Source organism: Rhipicephalus sanguineus, chromosome 7 (assembly GCF_013339695.2).
Source record: "Rhipicephalus sanguineus isolate Rsan-2018 chromosome 7, BIME_Rsan_1.4, whole genome shotgun sequence".
Lineage (NCBI taxonomy): Eukaryota > Metazoa > Arthropoda > Arachnida > Ixodida > Ixodidae > Rhipicephalus > Rhipicephalus sanguineus.
In genome coordinates, this window is record NC_051182.1 from 26,440,377 (window position 1) to 26,460,713 (window position 20,337).

The 20,337-nt window shown below is 45.9% G+C and overlaps 1 protein-coding gene across 1 annotated transcript; it reads left to right on the forward strand.

Moving 5' to 3' along the window:
- The first annotated feature begins 535 nt into the window (after positions 1–535).
- Positions 536–2,039, forward strand: LOC119400641 (uncharacterized). Its single transcript, XM_037667674.2, has 2 exons — positions 536–824; positions 909–2,039. Exons 1-2 carry the CDS (start codon positions 588–590, stop codon positions 1,668–1,670), a joined length of 999 nt encoding a protein of 332 aa, XP_037523602.1. The 5' UTR covers positions 536–587; the 3' UTR covers positions 1,671–2,039.
- Positions 2,040–20,337: the final 18,298 nt, after the last annotated feature.

The window sequence follows — 20,337 nt, forward strand, 5'->3', positions numbered from 1 at the left end:
AAAAAAGATAAAACGGACACTGACCAAGAAGCTGCGACACCGGACTTCGGCGTCCCTAACGATAGCAGTGCTGGCAGTGAAAACAGTGTTACGCTAGAGAACAACACACAGCTCTTCAGCGAGTTGTCTGACATAGCAGCAGCAGGCCAACGGATCCAGGGTTGGTCGCTCGAGGTTGTTGGCACTACAATCGTGTTGTACAAGCTGGCAATGCGAGAAGAAATTCCAGAGATCGACAGGGCTGTGGTAGTGTCGAAACGCCTGACCTTGTCTGTGAGTGCCAAGGGGCAACTTGTTACACCAGCTGTGTATAGTACTGGTGCGGGAATTGAATTGAAATCGTGCGATGATTTAAAGTGCCTACTTTCACGCATTGAAAGGCTGAACATTTGTGAAGGTTGCCCTGCTTATAATTACCCGCACGTCTTGTCATCATCTGTGGCCGTTAAAAATGGGGAAACATGGCATCGCAAATCCTGGCATCGCATGACCTGTTCGATGCTTTGAACATAAAGCTACCCGAAAGAGGCATCAAACGCCACTCAAAGGAAATACAGGCAAGTTCTGGTTCATCTTCATACGTGTTGATGCTTATAGTGTGCGGATATTTTACCTCATTCATTCAGGTCATCAAGGACTTCTTGGAAATGCTGAATTCCACAGAAAAGAACTCCGTGGAGCAAGGTCTCAAGCTCTTTGCATCGCAACAAACCACTCAATCTCTGCGTGTTACCTTGATGTCAACGCTTGAAGTCATCGAGTTCTTGCTGGATGAGGGCGCACACTATGTTTTGACAGCAAAATTGAACCAGGATCCCTTGGAGGTGAGCATGTGATTGCTGGTGCTTTGAGTGTTGTGCTATAAGTAATGAAGTTGGTTGTAGTTTAACAAACTTCCTGTTTTCCAGCGCCACTTCGGACTTGTTCGGTCATTCGGAGGAGATGAATCTCACCCTACCGTGGTCAACTTTACTCAGATCTTCCGCCTTCTCAGTTTGTACACACCTATAAAGACCGCAATGCGCGGCAGTGTGCAAGGTGTACCAGGGAATGTGCTTGCCAGCGTACAGGACACATTGCGGACAACAAGAGAAGTTCAGCGCACCAAACATGCTTGCTTGCGGGAATTTATAGAGAAAAAACTGCTAAGAATTGTATGTGAAACATCCGGAGAGTCTGGAGAGCAGATTGACGACCACTCTTACTTCAAAGGAGAAGTGGACGACGCTATTGTGTACTACATGAGTGGATATGTAGTGTACAAATTTCAAAAGCATACAGCATGCCTTCTGTGCTTAGAAGATATAAGCAGTGCAGAGCCCGTAGTTGGCTCTGATGCATATCTGACGACTTATAGAAGTTTCAAGGAAGGCTGCATGAAGCATCCAACAGCTAAAATGTTAAGTGTAATGAGAGTTGTGAATGATGTTGTTTCTTCAACATTAGATGAGGCTGGTGCTTGTGAAACCATCTTCTGGAAAGTGCTGGAAGAGCTTGAAAAGTGCAGCATTGCTCGTTTGGGCTGTTCAGAGCATGTAACAACATTCACTTGCCAAATATTGAACTTTGTCATTGTGACGAGAATGCATTTCTTCTCCAGGGATTTCAACCACAAGTTAGAAAGCAAGGAAAAGGTGGCTGTAGCGAACAAAAAAGCACGTCTCCTGTAACTCTGGCTCTTGCCCTTGAAAAAAAAAAGTGGCTTTCAGTTTGTCACAGCGTTCAATAAATTGTGTTTAATTTCACTTTTTCTGTTCTCGATATCTTTCGCATTTTATAGCCTTAAAAAAGGCAAGCTTTTATTCAAGTAGTTCGGTATCTATCTTTGGAAAAAATATTCAAATCGTAGGAATGAGTGATCTGGAAAGAACGAGTGGTTCTGGGCTTTACACTTCATCACCGGCGGCATCAGATCGCTGCGTTGTGTGGCTCATCGTATCAGAATATCTAAGGTTCTACGGGCCAAAACCACGATATGATTGTGAGGCACGTCGTAGTGAAAGGCTTCGGAAATTTCGTTCAACTGGGGTTGCCCTAACCTGCACCTGAATCGAAGTGCATAGCCCTCTAGCATTTAGCCTTAATGCTATGGCCCACTGTCAACAATTTTTTAACATATATAATAGAATTTTAAAGAACAGGAACGCAATAGAGCTGAATGAACAGAAGTCCCGCAAGATTCAGGCACCGCACTCGCGTCTCTGCCGTGTGGCACCGGCTCAATTGCTGCTTTATTTGAGCTCTTGTAACTACCTTCGCTCACTATCTAGGAAAATAACTCCCCTTACAAAATATTAACTGCGTAAATACCGTTTAACACTGTGCGCAGGCTCTGTTACGATGCGGCGACCGGTCCAAAGGCGTCGGAAGCGCCATCTAGGGAGCGGGAAACGAAAGGGGCCGCGTTTCGCCGCCGCATTCCGGTGGAGTTTGCAAACTGAAAAAGGTATCTAGTAACGTTGATGCTAACACCAGTTTTACTGGAAAACTTAAATGGCTCGCTCATCTACGGTCACAGTTAATCAGTATTCGAAAACTTCTAGCAGCAAATGTTTAACATACAGTTTAGAAGGCTAAGCTGTCATTTATCGATATCCCGATCAGACATTATTATGGGGCACATTACTATCCTGAAAAAAAAAAAAAAGCCGGCAGATCCCGCGCATTGTGGGAGTCGATGTCACGCGAAGCAGTAATCTGGTAGCAGCCTATGCAACATTTTGTCTTTAGCTATGAGCCAGGTATTCCGAAATGAATCGACGTCTTCATGCACTTTGAGAAGTTGTGCGCATATCGTGGGCTTACCAAGTAAGTCTATTGCAATGGGGCCGAAACGGTAGCTCATGGCCCGACGTAACGTCAACACTCACATTAGAGCACAAACAATCTCCATGTTTTGCCTGCCAGAACTTTTGCCTTGACACGCATGCGTCGGTCACTTGTTTGTTTTATTTATATGCTTTCCTTGTTGAATAAATCTTTTTGTTGCGAATAAACGCTTGTCCTGTTTCTTTTTTTCGTCTTCATCTGTTTGCGCTTAAACCTGTTAAACCATGCATTTCAACCAAATAGCCCAGTTGTCGATTCTCTTGTAGAACACAAGGCGACGGCTGCTGTGACGCGCATATCATGTATTAGCAGCCTTCGTCGGCTTATTTCTCCGGGGCGAGCAACGCTTGACTATAGCTTGTTCAGTCATAGAAGCATATGTGTTATGTTTATTACATTGTTATGGATTCCATAAGCAACACTGCAACCACGATTCACGTTGTCCCGACAGGACGCATTTATAGCGACTTTTTCCGAAGCAGTTTCAAGCACTGGCGTGGCTCTGTGGCAGAACATGCTCGACTGCCGCGCTGAATGCCTGGGTTCGGTTCTAGAGTATTTTGGTACAGCTGAATAGATTGCTGGTAGCTGAACTTTCGGTCTGAAATCACTCCACTAAGCTCCACAGAAACCAATAAGCGCGCGAACACAGGAGAGGAACACATATGGCTCGGATAAATGATAAATAAATAAAATGTTAGCACTGACGCAAAGGCTCCATTTGAAACCTGCACTTTAGTACCTAAACCCGATGCTCTAACAACACCTCTAAATGCGAATGCATCATAAAGTGGAATCAGGCCGGTAGCCTGCAATTTTTTTGCAAGGGGGGGGGGGGACACTTGCTGGTGGCGATGACTAATGTAGAAAAGCACCTATTTTCATTACTTACTTTCGCCGATATATGACAATTATTATTATTGTTATTATTATTATTATTATTATTATTATTATTATTATTATTATTACTATTATTATTATTATTATTATTATTATTATTATTATTATTATTATTATTATTATTATTATTATTATTATTATTGTTATTATTATTATTACTTCATTTCCGTACACAAGTACACAGAGAAAAAAGGAAGAGAGCAGGCTGCCACGTAGAGGGGCACAACGCCTGGCTACTCCTTCGGGAGGAAGAAAGACATAGAGGAAAGGAAGATAGGAGGAGAGAAAGTGGAAGAACATAGGAAAGTAAACAATGAAGTACGGGAACTGCGACAAAATAAGTTGAAACACGAAAAAGAAAAAAAAATCACAGCATATCCACGGAGTGAATGATGATGAGTGGGCGAAGCTGCGGAGGTTCATCGGTAAACCGTGAATCTTCCGTGAATTCTGCCCAGTACATCATCACCGGACGTGAGATCGGGCGCGTTTATACTAAAGGTTCGATGAGAGTTTAAAACGACTTGCAGCTCACTTTAATTTTACATGTACGCTGTGACTTGTCATTGTTTAATCCACGCACAGGAGAAATCGCACACACGCACTACCTTGGAGGTCAAAATCCAGTGCCTATATATATATACTATATATATATAATATTATATATATATATATATATATATATATATATATATATTATATATATATATATATATTATATATATATATATATATAATATATATATATATATTATAATATATATATATATATATATGGGGTGGTCAGTGAACGGTTGTGCAGCGCGAGGTGGTCGGTTTTTTTCCAATCAAGAGGCTGCCGCGACGCTGCCTCGCGACGCTGCCTGCGTCGGCGCCGCTGCGCCGCGAGGCAAGATAGGGGACCACCTAGAGGATAGAGGAAGAAACATCGGCGTCTTTCGTTAAGCAGCTGGCGTCTTTTCGTTTTGCTTTAGAAACATCTGGCGTCTTTTTTGCTTTTAGAAAACATCTGGCGTCTTTCGTTGGTTTATTTCATCAATCAACGGCGTTTGAACAAAATGTTTATTGTTTTAACCACGCACAGGAGAAATCTCACAGGCACTACCTTGGAGGTAAACAATGGCTGCTAATGGGAATGAGAGACAGAAGAAGTCGGCTTTTAGCTAACACTTACACTTCTAAGGAAATAGTTCACTTAACTGAAAGTTCACTAAACTGAATATTCACTAGAATATGGAACAGCATTGGGCACAGCAGACATTAGAGTCAAAAGTGTGAAATGCAATTTATTTGAAAAGAAATCTGTAATTTTCAGTTGGACTGGTGTGCTTAAAGCGCAAGAAGAGACAAAGCTTTCCAGAGAGTCTACGTTCTGTGCACTGCCTCTGGCACAGCTTGTTGCTGAGACACGAAGTCTCGCAACTTTCTAACATACTCTACCGCCTCGTCTAGAGTTACAGGATTGAACCTGCCTCAGCCGTTACGACTTCCTCGTCGCACTCTTCTTCTTCTGGTTCCGGACGAACACTCGAAACAATTTCCAAATCAATAGTTCTGCACAAGTGATAAGATCACTGTCAGACTGCACATAGTCCTCAAATGAAGCACCACTGTCGACGTCCAGCTGTGTCGCGCCGCCGCCGCGATGTCGCGCCGCCGCCGATGGATGGCGATTTAGTGGTAGTAACTACTAAACGTTTCCAACTGGAACATGCCAATGGCTGCTAATGGGGAACGAGAGACAGAAGAATTCGGCTTTTAGTTGCGAATTTTTTATTGTTCAACAACGCACAGGAGAAATCTCCCACCGGCACCACCTTGGAGGTCAAGATCTGGTACTAGCGTTAAGACTGGTTACGCACTACGACGGGGACGAACGGGTGCCGCTTTAAGGAGCTTCGCCCCTAAAAAAACGTCTATGAACGGGTGACCAGATCCGTTTGGTCCACAAAGGGTGGGGAGACCGGGAGCCTTATGCAATGCGATAGAAAGAAAGAAAGAAAGAAAGAAAGAGAGAAAGAAAGAATGAAAGGAGGAAAGGAAGAAAGAAAGAAAGAAAGAAGGAAAGAAAGAAAAGAAACAACACTGCGTGAGGCACGCGCATACCAGGCTTCGCTTGCCTCTATTTTCCGGATAGGGCAAGAGCTCTTGAATTTTATTGCGATAGCGTTTAAGAGCTCGTCTCGCAGAAATTCCGGTGTCGGCGTGGTTGGTTGTGAGCCAGTAATCAGCGTCATCGTGAGCGATAATTCGAGGTAGAGGCAAATAAATAAATAATAATTAAATTCACCGCTTGCAATAAGTCGCACAAGGCTGGGTCACAGCACAGCTGGTGGCCACCTTGCTGGTCCCGGCTTGGCTAGGCTTTTGCCCTCTCCCCTCTCTCTTTTCCACCACTTGCATACTATACTAGACTATACATGACCATGCTTGCTCAGTTCTTTTCCCTTTCTTTTTTGTGTCTGGCCGTGTCTATCTCTTTCGATTTCTTTCTCTGTCTTTCTTTTTCTCTTCCCTCCCTTTCTCTCTCTATCTATTTTCTCTTTCTTTTTCTTTCTATGTCTTTCTTTTTCTCTTCCCTCCCTTTCTCTCTCTCTATTTTCTCTTTCTATGTCTTTCTTTCTCCCCCTCTCTCTGTACTCGTTCTCCCCTCCTCCTCACCCTCACTTCATTTTCCGATCTCCTTGCTACACTACGTTATACACGGCTATGCCATGCTCTGCTAGCGTGCCTGGATAACCGAGTGGTTGACGCTCGCCTTCGGATCGTGGGTACGGGGGTTCGAATCTCGCTTCGTCAAGAATTTTTTTTTTTAATTTCTTTCTCTTTTTTTTTCAATCTCTGTACTCGTTCTCTCGCCAATCAGACTCATCAGAATCATGCGCCGGACAAATCGGCGCATCTGTTTTGTGAGCGAAGCAGAAGATGAAGAGGAGGACGAAGAGAGCGCGTGTCAGCTCGTTATGATAATAATTTTCTATCTAGGACCCACGGTAAACCTCGAGCATACCAGCTCTGCTGTAAATAAACTGCGGTTCGAGTGTGAATCGAACACAGGCCTTCTTCGTGGCCAACAGAAGCGTCAAAAGCTGGGCCGGTTGGTTCCTCTTTAGGTGCGAGGAAACCGGCGAAACTCAAAAACAAGGACGAAGGAGAAGGCACGTTCCGGCGATGGTGTGTGCTTGAATGTGCCTTCTTCTTCGTCCTTGTTTATGAGTCTCGCTGGTTCCCTCGCACCGTGGCAAAGAGGTGTTCTACCGTAAAGCCACGCAACTGCATGGAACTGCTTCGGAAAAAAAAAGCCCTATACGAATGTCATGTAATGCGAGGAGCCTCCTAAATGCATGTATTGTTGTGCGGCAGAAGCGTAGAGTCGCGCCAGACGTTAAGACATGTGAATTGCACAAGGAGATATTGGGTTTAAAGGCCCACCCATTACGAAGCACTCGGACATATTTAATGATCATCATCAGCAAAAGCATCAACAAAGTGAGCAACTGCGTAGGTTCGCATGTTGCCTTACGGTCGCTTGGTGGCTACTTCGCTGATTCGCAAAAGGGAGAATAATGGCGTAGAGGGCACTTCGCAACTGTACTTGCAGGAGACATTCTAGGATTGCTTTAAATGGCCAGTGTTACTCGCACAGACGTTCTTTCCTTGCGGCAAGGTTGAGGTGTCCACCGAGAAGCGAAGCGAGGCTACCGATTGAGAAGGCGATACGAACGGTGCCCAATCACACTATCGCGTTCTACTCTTGCGGCCTCTAACCTTTAAGTGCATAGCACTTTCGGAGGCCTGCTTGTCCATACATATAGCATATGCGGAGGGATCACGCTCACAAACAAGTGGTCAATACATGCCTAAAACAACGCTAGCAATTCTCGAAACAGGGATAAGATAAACGAGCAATGTATAAAATAATATAATTACCAGAAATAACCAGCAATTATTCAAAATAATTAATTTCGGATCGCTGAAAACGCTTCGGAAACATACAGCTGACTCCCGCGCTGCGCAAGAGAGGGCGCCAAGTGCACGATTGCTCCTCCTACCGGCGCTACACCTGAAGAGAGAAACAAGATGACGGAACTCGTTGCAGACGACACCTATCTCAGCCTGACCCGAAGGTCGCGGGATCGAATCCCAGCCGTGGCGGCTGCTTTTTCGATGGAGGCAAGATGTTTGAGGCCCGTGTAGTTAGATTTAGGTGCACGTTAAAGAACCCCAGGTGGTCGAAATTTCCGGAGCCCTGCACTACGGCGTCCTTCATAATCATGTCGTGGTTTTGGGACGTTAAACCCCAGATATTATTATTATTATACATACCTCAGCTGTCGTAAGAAACAAGAAGTCGATAAAACGTAGCAAAATGTAGCACTCGTGTCATTCACCCAGTATGCGAATCTCCCTAACAAGATTCCACTCTTTTTGTAGGTTGCGCAGGCGTGTGAACAGATGAAAGAGGAAGGAAAAAAATAGTGGCGTTTATGGGCGTGTTTTTTAGTGATGTTTTGCGTATTGCGCAGCCTCCTGCGCACCTTGTGTGTTTTTGTTTTTGAGCGAGTAAATGCTCAGTTGAAGTTTAGGGCCGAGTTCTGTCTGTCGCCTTCACCTTGCCCGTTGTTTTTTGTGCTAATCAGTTATGTCTAAAGTAACGTAGAGTACTGGGCGAGTTGGTATAGATTCATGTCGAAGCGAAGCGCGAGGAAGACAGGACACAGTAAAGAACACATGGGGCAGGCGCCTGTCCCATGTGTTCTTTACTGTGTCCTGTTTTCCTCGCGCTTCGCTTCGACATGAATCAGTTATATGTCTGTAGTAAATATTCTACTCGTGCCGGGGATACCCTACATGCTTACCTCAGACATTACAGTCATCGACCGTTTGATAAACGGAGCAGTGTGAACTCTACCAACAGGAATCGCTGGGTGCCCGTGCTACGCCCTTCCTAAGGTTTCAAAGTAGACGCGCAGTAGTGGAGCGGCATTTAGCGCAGGATTTAGAACTACTCCGATCGCTACTCAAGAACGATATTTTTAGGTGCGAAGCAGCTTTTGCTCGGGGCTGTGTCCGTCCTTCCATCGGCGACCGTCCACTCGGAAACCATGTGTGCTGGCACGCGCTAGCCCGTTCGGGCCTGTGTAAGGGGCTGGGTAAGACGCTATCGCCTCTCCCCCTTAGAATCATGCGTGCTGGCACGCGCTAGCGCGTTCGGGCCTGTGTAAGGGGCTGGGGAAGACGCTGTGGCCTCTCCCCCTTACACTCTCTCAGCAATCATGTGATGGCGTCGGGGAACGAGATTCTGCAGACGCGCGATGAACCAACGCGTTGTATCCTAGTCAGAACGCGCTGGCACGCGCTAGCGCGCTCGGCCCTGTGTATGGGGCTGGGTAAGACGATGGGGCCTCTTCTCCTTACACTCTCTCAGAAATCACGTGATGGCATCGGGGAACGATATTTTGCAGACGCGAGATGAACCCACGTGCTCCCGCGTGGCGTGGCAACGAACCCGCGTGGCGTATTCCAACAAGAGTTCGGGACGAGTAACGTCAACAGCAACTATAGTGAATTCATGGTGTGCTCCACTTGCAAGGACGCCTTAACATCGGGCACGGTGCCCGTGATCAACGGAACTTTAAGTCGACCCATGCGCTGCTTCGCATCCCCACATGGTTCCCTTTAGTGGAAGATGGTGTAATTTTTTTCTAGGAATGTCGTCGTATTTTAACACAAAAATGCGCGAAGAAGTAGTTCCGTCGCTGAGAATCGAACGCACGACACCTCGCTCCACAGCGCGCGGCGCTAAGCGACTCGGCCACAGTGCGTACGTTCACTAACACACCATCGGCGAGCTATTTATATACACCATGCGTCTCATTATACACCAGGCGTCTCATTAGACCAGCTGCGCAAAGAAGCGTTGCTGCCATACATCTGGGTGGTGCGCTGAATGAACTCAGTTTGTAATATGGATAAGCTTATCGGTGGAACTTAAAAAGGCACCAGCTGCGGTCGGTTCTGCCAAGTGTTTGACGCTTCAGATTACTAGAAAACGTGCACTCTAAAATAGACTCCATAACCTTTCCCTCTGTTGGACGTAATGTTGTTATGTCATCCATGATTATTTTGGTAATTTTTTTCTCAATCGTGGTAGGCGGCGGCCACGATGAAGAACGGCTCCAGTGGTGCGGCAAGCGACTCAGTAAGTGCAGGTTTTATTTCACGCAGACGTGGGGGCCTATAGAATCAGAATCAACACTCCTCTTCATTAGCGTGCGCACTCAGGTAGGGAGGGAGGAAGGGAGGGGCCGTGGCTTTCTGCATGGGTCAATCGGAGGAGTGAATTCGGTGCGAAGCATTGAATGAAAGGTAAAATTGTGTTTACGCAGCAGTTTAATAATACATCGTACAATGCTTTTTTCTAGGGTTTACTTGAGAAAAAAACGCAGAAGTGCAGTTCATTAAAGTTGACAGTACATTAAAGTTGGCGATAGTCCATCTTAACGTGTGAACCAATACGTAGACAGCAGTACGTAGACAGCACACAAAAGGAAGACGCGATTCGACAAGACAGCCGCTGCACTCGCAACTAGTTTATTTAAAAGAAAACACAGGGTAAATATACATACAGTCCAGCGTACTACTTGGAGCAATGACTTTCACTAATACTATGTTAGATCCTTTTTCGGCGATCTTCCAAGAAAGAAAGGTCAAAATCTCTAAGTACAACTGATGCTTGGCTGTTTAAATTTTCTCTTCGTTTAGTGATGTTGAAAACTTCAATAATTTCTCTGGTCGGCTGATCTCTTTCATTTGAAAGTATCTCTGTTTCTCTATGATTTGAAAGTATCTCTCTGATGTAAAAGGGCAGCGCCAAAACGAATACAAAGGACGAGATGAAGACAGGACATGCGCTTGTCCTGCCTTCATCTCGTCCTATGTACTCGTTTTGGTGCGGCCCTTTTACATCAGTATGAACCCAAATCAACTCGCCCACCTATCTGTCATTATCTCTGTTTCAGGGAAAAGCTACAGGTAACTACATTCCGAGCAGTGCTATTTAATGTGTGGATGAACGATGTTTGTTAGTGAACTTTTATGTTCCAGAAGTCGTATGTTAACGCACCAGCCAGTTAGGCAGATGTGCATCTTTGCGCGTGACAGAGGCAAACAGTGCACAACGACAGTTCTACAGACTACAAACCGATAAGCATGCTAATGGTGCACACGAACCGATTCTTTTTGGCCAATATTTCGCGACCGAACCTGGCACAAATTTACGGAGTTTGCGTGGCGCAGGAAAAAGAACTTTCGAGCAGTACCGGCCAGCAACATTCCTTAGATTATGCGCTACTTTGTGCGCATTAGCTATTAAGCCGCATTTATTTTTCTTTTCTTCGGCATCCTTATCCTTTTCAAGCTGCATCCTGTGGACGCCGGTGCCCAAATCACCAACCAACTATTGCACCACTCTGCGCAGAACATGGTCCTCGTAACAGGCACTTATCAATCTAACAATCTGTTTTTTTTGAGACTTTCTCTAATATTTTCGGGACACGACTTTGGGAAAGCAACGCGCAGCCAAGAGTACACTCTAAAAACTAACAGAGTACCGGGCACTCTGTTTGGGGAAGTATTTAATGGTCCCATATTTAACTCTTTTTCGCAGAGTAAATGACGTCTTGTAATGTCCCCAGACAGGGCTCTAGCACTCCGCCTCAACAGAATGGTACAGCGTTTGCCGAAATAGAGTAGCAGGACCTCTCCAAAGGACGTGGTGTTAGAGCTGAGGAAAAGTTAGCAGAAATCGGGCCACAATTGGGCTTTAAGATTAGTTTTGAGAATTTTCACCATGCGCAGATCGTAATTATGACTATACAGCAAGCACTACGACAAAAAAAAAACGCAAAGGAATATAAAAAGACGAGCGAGCGAGAATCGAACAACTGAGCGAGCTCTGCACGAATCTTAGATTGCGAGTCTGACGCGCTACCGAACACCACAGTGGGAGAGAGCAAGTGCCGTCTTTTTTTTCTTATGTTATATGCAATGTCCACCATCTGTCTTCATCTTCTTGTTCAGAAACGCAGATTTTAGTGCCTCCGTACATGCGACAACCAAAGGGAAGGTAGTTTATTTGTGAGTCCTGTGCTGCCCGGGATGAGAACGTCAATCCGGTTCATTTTACAGTAAACAAGATTAGCGTAATTGAAGATATGTGCGGCATTCGCAGTGACTCGCTAAGCGGTTAGTCGTTTATAGCATATAGAAAACATCGTACTTCTTAACTACAAACTGAACACTTCAGTTTCCGTCACCCGCTTGGACATATTTTCGGTCATTCTTGTTGACGTTCAGCGACTGCAGCCTTAATAGTTCATTCTAACCGTAGCGATAATTAGGCTTACGGCAAGATATTCCATGCGCGCGGTCCTTTGCGAGGAACGTGAACATTGAAACACTAAATATTTAATAACCATTCGAATTTAGTTTTGATCATGACTGCCTCAATAAGGTCATATTTTCTTACTTGACTACACAAATCTGAAGTTCAAAACGCGGAGATTAAGCGTTCCCACTGCCTTCCAGCCCGCTGAAAGGCACTGGGAAGCGCTGGAAACGCGTTTCTTTCTGTTTGGTCGTCTCCAGTGCCACAACAAACTAATGCAGTGTTCTTTACTGCATATATGTATGTTTAATAATGAGTGATCATCACTCGAGTTTGGTGGCGCATCAATATAGATTAGGAGCAGGTGTATAACTGCGTGTTACTCTCTCATGCCAGGAGAGCATATGGGCATTCCACCCTGTAAGAGAAAGACGGAGTATAAAGCACATTTCACTATCTTCTTTCATACGGAGTGAACATCACAATTCACTCCTTCCGATACTTTGCGAGAGTAAAGCTACGCTCTGAAGAGTAACTCGGCTTTTTAGGAGCTGGCTCCCCAGGTTCTTGAGCTGGGGCAAAGTCCGGCGCCGTAAGTGTAACCTTAGTTCCAGAGGCGACCGCTCGCGCGCAGCTCGCGCGAAAGAGAAGCCTTCTTTTAAGTGCGAATGCACTTTATAAGCGACCCTGAATCCGCCGTCCCATAGCAACGGCGCGAGGAGCGGAGAGGAGCGTCTGTAGCAACGGCGCAGCGACGTCACGCCCCACGTGACTGCGCGCGCTCCGCCCTCCGCTCCGTGGCTGCGCGCGCCCCGCGCATTGCCTGTGGTGAGAAGGCCGGCGGCGAGACGCCGAACGAAAGCGTGCGAAGCGAGCCGAGCACCCCGAAGCCGATCTGGCGCGGGGACGCGCGATGCGTGAGCGAGCGCGGGCCCTCGAATTCGATCGGCCGGACGCGCGCTTCAAGCGAGACTTCCTGGACCGCAGCTTCGGATATAGCTGCGCGGTGTGCGATCGACTGTGGTTCGACAACAACCTGAGCCCCATCTCGGGCGTGCGCAACGCCGCCAACAAGTTGAACGCATTGCGGGTTCTTTGGAACGAGTTCGGAAGACAGATCATCATCATCAGTAAACGTGCTTTGCACTTAATAACGGCCAGACCTCCGTGGGTCGGCTGGCGCGTGCTCTCTCGCTGCCGTCTCCTTCGCTCGGCTCTGCAGTTTAGTCACGCGCGCCCCCTCATAGCATCACCCCGTGCTTCGCACTTCCACATACTCCCCTTCGGGGAAATGCGGGTTTTTTTCTTGTTCTTCGAGCGCCTTGATGATGACATTACCGCAGGCAAAACCTCATATAGCATAGCCAACTGTATCATGCGCACGCTCGCGCGAAAGATAAGAGCTCGCGGGGCCGCACAGATACGTCAGCGTTGTGCGGACCCCGAGATACAAGCCCGCGAAGCCGAAGCAGCGAGAAAGTGGCGGCAAGAGGACCTCGATGAGGTACGTGCGTGGGATGCAGCGGCCAAGCGCCGAAAGCGGTCGCTACCTGAAATTGGCGCCAACACGCGCTTCAAGCGCGATTTCCTCGAACACACATTCGGCCGCAGCTGCAAGGTCGGCGACCACTTGTATTCGACAACAACCTGACCATAATCGCTACTATAACAACGTGTGAGGTCTTTATATGACAGTAGAGTAATTGTACCGAGCATTCACGGTTTACCCGATTATCTCTGAGCCAGCTCCTCAATCATCATTCCCTTCGCGGACATGACGTGATTTTTTTTACTCCTTGGGTACCCTCACCAGTTTTTACATTGTAGACTATGCCATTTCTTTAGTCTTTGAGCGCCCGGAAGTGTAGTTCAGCAGGGGCTCTTCCTATTGCGGTCTGTACGACCAACAAACGTGGTTTGGCTTACGTGTTAGGGCCACAAAAATTAAAGCCAGTTGCACTGCTCGGAAATCACAGTAAGCAGTAGCTGGCAAGCAAGCGCCACCACCTGCGAAAGCATATTGAGTTCTTTCTTCATCCTCTTTCCTCTGTTTCTTTATCTGTTTCTAGTTGTCCTTTCTCCTCCTTTCCTTTCTTCCAACACTCACATCACTCTTCCTCACTCTCATGGCTTTTTCCCACCCCTTGCTGTGCTACACTGTGCATGGCTATGCTATGGCTTACCCTCTCACCTATACCTTTCCTCCTTCTCACCCTTACAACAGTGCTTCTCATCCTCACTTCCCTTTCTCAGTCCATTGCTAAACTATACTATACAAGGCTATGTCATGATATACCCTCCCCCCTCCTGCTTTCCTTCCTCCTCACCTTCACATCACTCCATTTCCCTACTCCTTGCTATACTATACTATATTATGCATGGCTATGATATGCTTTTTGCTAAAACACACGATACAAGGCTATGCCACGCTTTACACTCGCCGATCCTCCTTTCCTTCCTTCACACCTTCACGTCACTCCTCCAAACCCTCACTGCCCTTTCTCACCACCTTGCTATACCATAGTATGCACGGCTATGCTATGCTAGGAGCTGCTTGGCACATACCCACTTTCTGTGGCGCACGCCCACGGAGTTCTCTGAAACGATGGCCGGCATAAGCTCAAGCTCTTTCAAAATATCTTCCAGTATGTAGATATTATTTGGCTTTTGTGGAACTCTGTGCGCTTAACAGCGCTGTAATGGATATTTTAAAATGTTTCAAGGACTGCAGCCAGAGGCTCGAGTTTACTTGTGAATTGCCAAAGGATAGTGAAATACAGTTCTTGGATTTTGCACTAACACGTAATCGAGACCAGCCCGACCCTTTAGCGATCAGTACACGTCATAATGAAACAGTCTTAATGAAATGATTTATTCGTCCCAGTGAATAGATAATTGGTCTTGTGGTTGTGTTATCGTACTATGATCGCCACTTTGATGTCGTCACACACAACTGTTCGACTTACAAAAGCACGTTGTTCTACCTAGGAACAACAACAATGTCACTCGGCCACGAGTGACAGATGCTTGACTTGCGCCTTCTCCTGTTATAGATAATCGGATCCTGCCCCGTGCAGGCTGCTCGTTGCCGTCAGGAATCAGCCGATCAACGAAATCTGCGCACAACCACCATCTCATCCAGCCCGCTCTGAGCACCGGAAGAGACTGTGACGCATCCCGTGACGTCACATGGTTGCAGCGCCACCACAAGCCTTATTAACGCCGAACAGACGGTTTTCATCTGGGATTCGCGGCCACGAGTGACAGATGCTTGACTTGCGCCTTCTCCTGTTATAGATCATCGGATCCTGCCCCGTGCTGGCTGCTCGTTGCCGTCAGGAATCAGCCGATCAACGAAATCTGCGCACAACCGCCATCTCATCCAGCCCGCTCTGAGCACCGGAAGAGACTGTGACGCATCCCGTGACGTCACATGGTTGCAGCTCCACGAATCGACCTTGGCTCCACCACAAGCCTTATTAACGCCGAACAGACGGTTTCCATCTGAGATTCGCGGCCACGAGTGACAGATGCTTGACTTGTGCCTTCTCGTGTTATAGGTAGGCTGTTTATCTGGTTAGCCTTTTGGCTAATAACTTCTGTGGCTGTGAATCTCCGCAATTTGTGTAACGATGGGAGTTGACCTGTGTACTTATCGCGCTCGAATCGGCACATTTCTGCTTGTAGCTCACCTAAAAGCTTCCGCTATGTTCAGTCTCACATGAAACTAACCGCAATCATCGCGCTATGCCCCAGGCCGTCTCTGTTTCTGGCATTAACGTGTCTTACCTTGCTTGTACTTTGAGCGGCGGACGTGGAAGCTAATCCAGGCCCCAGGAATGAGGATGTGGTCCCCCTCATAAAAGAATGTCACGACGAGACAACAAAAAAGTTTGAACGATATCAAACAGCACTCAATTGGCTGCCTTGAATACTCGTGTCACGACCATTGAAAAACTTTGAACAGCGTAGCGAAGTTCAAAGACGACTTTGACGCTGTCGCTGAATCTGTGAATGAAGTCAAGTCGAATATAAGCAAGACAAGTGGACAGCTAGTTGAAGTAGTTGACGATATGAACAACAGAATGAGGAGGAACAACCTTATCATCAAAGGCCTTCCTGAGGGTGATCACGAAGGATACACAGAGACAGAGCAAATCGTCAGGGATTTGTTCACTGACCACCTTAAGATTACAGGTGGAGATATCGAACGGGCACACCGCTTTGGCCAACATCGTGCCGGCTTTCAGCGTCCGATTATTGTTAAGTTTCTTAACTTTAAATCTAAAATGGATGCCCTGCGCAACTCATACAAGCTTAAAAACCTGGAGACACCAAAAGTTTGGCTTGCAGATTTCTCGCCGAGTGTTCAGTTCGCAAGAAAAAAGCTTCGGGACTTCGCCAAGAGCAACCGCACTCACAACGCCCGCTTTTCAGTGCGTTTTAACAAACTTCACCTGCAAGGCAAGGTTTATCAGTTTGACCCAGCCAGTGGCTCGGTGGTTCAGGCGTCTTCAGACCTTGAACGACCTGCTAAATGATGTTCAGCGGCACAAAATCAGCGCCCTGCACCTATTGACTCATTGTCGATGCTTTGGGCTAACTTCCGTAGCATATACCATAAGACTGACATCTTGAAAGCCACCATACACACGTGCTCTGCAGAAATCATTATCGGTACCGAAACGTGGATGTCTGAGGACGTTACAAGCAGCGAACTTTCGTTACCATCTTCACTCGTCATCTTCCGCAAAGACAGAACCGGTTCTCGAGGCGGTGGTGTGGTTGTCGCGATAAACCAATTATACCACCCCTCTCCAATTTCAGTGGACTCACCTCTCGAAATAGTCTGGGCATCATGTCACATTGGTCATGTTGCTTGCGTCATTGGCGCTTGTTATCGACCCCCCGACAGCAATTCAGAGTTTCCAGAACTTCTTGGTGACGCCATTGAACAAGTTACACAGAAATTTCCTAATTCGCTTTTATTCTTACGGTGGTGACTTTAATTATCCTGAAATAGACTGGTCCACTCTGTCTGCCCTTCACCACAATAATCGATCTGAATGTATCTGATTTCTTCAGCTGCTCTTTTATCACAATTTAACAGAACTTGTACATAAACCTACGCGGAAGGATCGGGTTCTAGACTTGGTCCTAACTAACAGCCCTGAAATCTGTAACGCACGCGTGCTAGAAGAAATCAGAGATCACAGGGTTGTCCATTGCTTGGTTTCACTTCCTACTGCAAAGAAATCCAAAATTAAAAAACACTTGCTGAACTATGCGCGTACCGACATAACAAAAATGAATAGTATGTTACAGATCTTCGCAGCTGAATTTTACGAATACTTCGACTACCGTACAACTGATGAAAACTCGTGTTTGTTCCGAGATAAACTTAAAGAAATTGAAGCTGCCTGTGTTCCTAAACTAACAATAAGTTCTAGATTACATGACCCATGGTTCACGCGAGACGTAAAACGTGCCCTAAACAAGAAGAAAAGGGTTTACAGAAAAGCAAGTCGCTCAAACTGTCCTCAAGATCGGGAAGCTTACGAAAACGTTTCAGCTGAAACAAGCCGTGTCATTTTTCAAGCGAAAGATAAATTCTTTAACGAAACTGCTACCTAACCTCATGAAAACGGACCTAAAAAATTTTGGAATATCGTGAACCCAAAAGCAGCCACTCAACAGCAGTATTAATGAGGGAAGACGGCAGCACCTTATGTGTGGAACACTCCGCCGAAAAATTCAACAAGCACTTCACTGAGGTATTCACTGACGAACTCCCATTGAATGATTCTCTTTCGCTGCCACAACTGCCCATTCAACACCCTTTTCCAGCAATCCTAATAACGGAACACGGGGTAGCTAGCGCTATCAATCGACTTCCCCTTAAAACCAGTCCCGGCCCCGATGGCATCAGCGCCAAACTACTTAAATTAACCTGTCAACATTCAGCTAACTTGATTTCATTCATTTTCCAGCAATCCCTTGACACTGGTTGTATACCAGATGACTGGAAATTGGCTAATGTGGTACCCATCTTTAAGTCTGGTGACAGCAATCACCCCAACAACTATAGGCCGATTTCACTCACGTCCATTTCATGTAAGTTACTAGAGCATATCATACACTTGCAGGTCATGCATCACCTCAACCGTAACAATTTACTTCTTCACACCCAACATGGTTTTCGAGAAAATTATCATGTCAGACTCAACTTTTCGAACTCGTGACAGACTTGCACACAGCTCTTCATATGTCCATCTGCATCGACGCGATTTTCATAGACTTTTCTAAGGCTTTTGATCGTGTTCCCCATAACCGGCTAATGTTAAAAATACGTCACCTCAGCCTCGACCAGAAAACGACTACATGGATTCAAGAATTCCTAAACAACAGGTCTCAGTCAGTTAAACTTAACCACTACATATCTCATCCAACCCGTGTAACATCTGGTGTGCCACAAGGCAGTGTGCTGGGACCGCTTCTCTTTTTAGTATACATTAACGACATTGCATCTAACATAAGTTCGTCAATCCGTCTTTTTGCGGACGATTGTGTTGTATACAGGAAAATAACTTGCACAGATGACGTTGCAGAATTACAAGATGATCTAACAAGGTTAAGGGAATGGTGCAACAATTGGCAGATGGAAATTATTGTCGAAAAAACCAAGCACTTAATGTTTACTAATATCACTTCTGCATGCTCTAGCTCTTATAAAATAAACGATTCGATAATTGAAAAAGTCACGTCATTTAAGTATCTGGGCGTAATACTCACTTCAGATCTAAGCTGGACTGCACACATAGAGTGTACTACTAATAAGGCTCTCAAGAAACTCGGCCTCCTTAAACGTCGCTTGCATTCTACTAATAGGGACACAAGACTGCGCGCTTACAATTCATTAATTCGGCCATCCCTAGAATACGCTTCAATCATATGGCATCCTCACCTTATCGGTCTTACTAACATGCTCGAAATGGTACAGAATAAAGCTGCTCGGTTCATCTCATCGTCCTACTCACGTTACATAAGTGTTTCTTCACTAAAAGCAGACCTTAGCGTTACCACACTTGCCATGCGCAGGCGACAGAAGCGACTATCGTTCTTTCACTCACTTTATCACAGCAACTCGTCCTTCGCCCAGTCTCATATCTTTCCAGCCCCTCATACTTCAACCCGCCTCGACCATGCGCCAAAGGTGGCCCCCGTTTTTGCCAGGACCAAGAAGTTTCAAAATTCGTCATTATCATTATGCATAATCGAGTGGAATTTTCTTCCACCTAACATTGCCGAAATAACAGATCCTTCCATATTTAACTCGATGCTTCAGGGCTATTTGCATAGTGAATAGCATGGCTGACCTGTGTTTGATTGCCCTCGTTTCGTCTGCTGTTTTTGCTCCAGATACATATTCAGTGTTCTTCGATGTAATTTCCATAGGTCTTTTCATCATTATTAAAAATTGTACTAACGAATATGTATTCGAGTAATGTTGGTGAACTTATCTCACTTGATGCTCTGATTCGATTCGCTGTTTCCTTTTTATAGTTTTCTTTTTGGTATTTTGTTTTCTGTTTATGTTGTTTGAAATGTATGTATTCACTTAAATCCCCCCCCCCTATGTAATGCCCAATCGGGCCTTTAGGGTATTGAAATAAATAAATAAATAAATAAATAAATAAATAAATATGTGAAAATCGCACCTGTGCTGCTGGATATGTGGCTATCAGCAATATGTAGCGCACGAAAGTAAATGCTTATCGTGTTTTTACAAAACCAACGGCATAGTAGCTGTACTTCCTGAATGATTCCTGAATGCAATAAATAAAACTAGGCAACACTGGTTAATTCCAGAGCCCAGGAGTGGCAACATGCGTCGTGCGAGGTAGCATTATGCGGCCCCCTGCACGACGTCAGAACACCTCCCCCCTCCCTCCCCTTGTCACTTCCTGTCAGAGAGCCGACATGGCATTTTTGACCTCAAATGGTGTTAGACAGGAACAAAGAAAGAACGCCTCCATTTGGCATTGTGCCCCATCTTCACACTTAGCCAGAATTTAGCCGAAATTCAGTCAAAATTTTGGCGGTTTTCTACATATTGTCCGTGCGCCGAATTCTTTCTTTCTGTCTGGAAAAAAGACCCCCCCCCCCCAATCCCACCCTTTAATTTACGTCCGGCCCCCACTGCGTCGGCTTCATGCAAA

What these genes read in the sequence shown, in the direction of transcription:
- LOC119400641 (XM_037667674.2), top strand. Translation starts at nt 588, where the DNA reads ATGCTTATAGTGTGCGGATATTTTACCTCATTCATTCAGGTCATCAAG. An exon ending in TGAACCAGGATCCCTTGGAG is followed by an intron (nt 825 to 908) that starts GTGAGCATGTGA and finishes CCTGTTTTCCAG; the next exon opens with CGCCACTTCGGACTTGTTCG.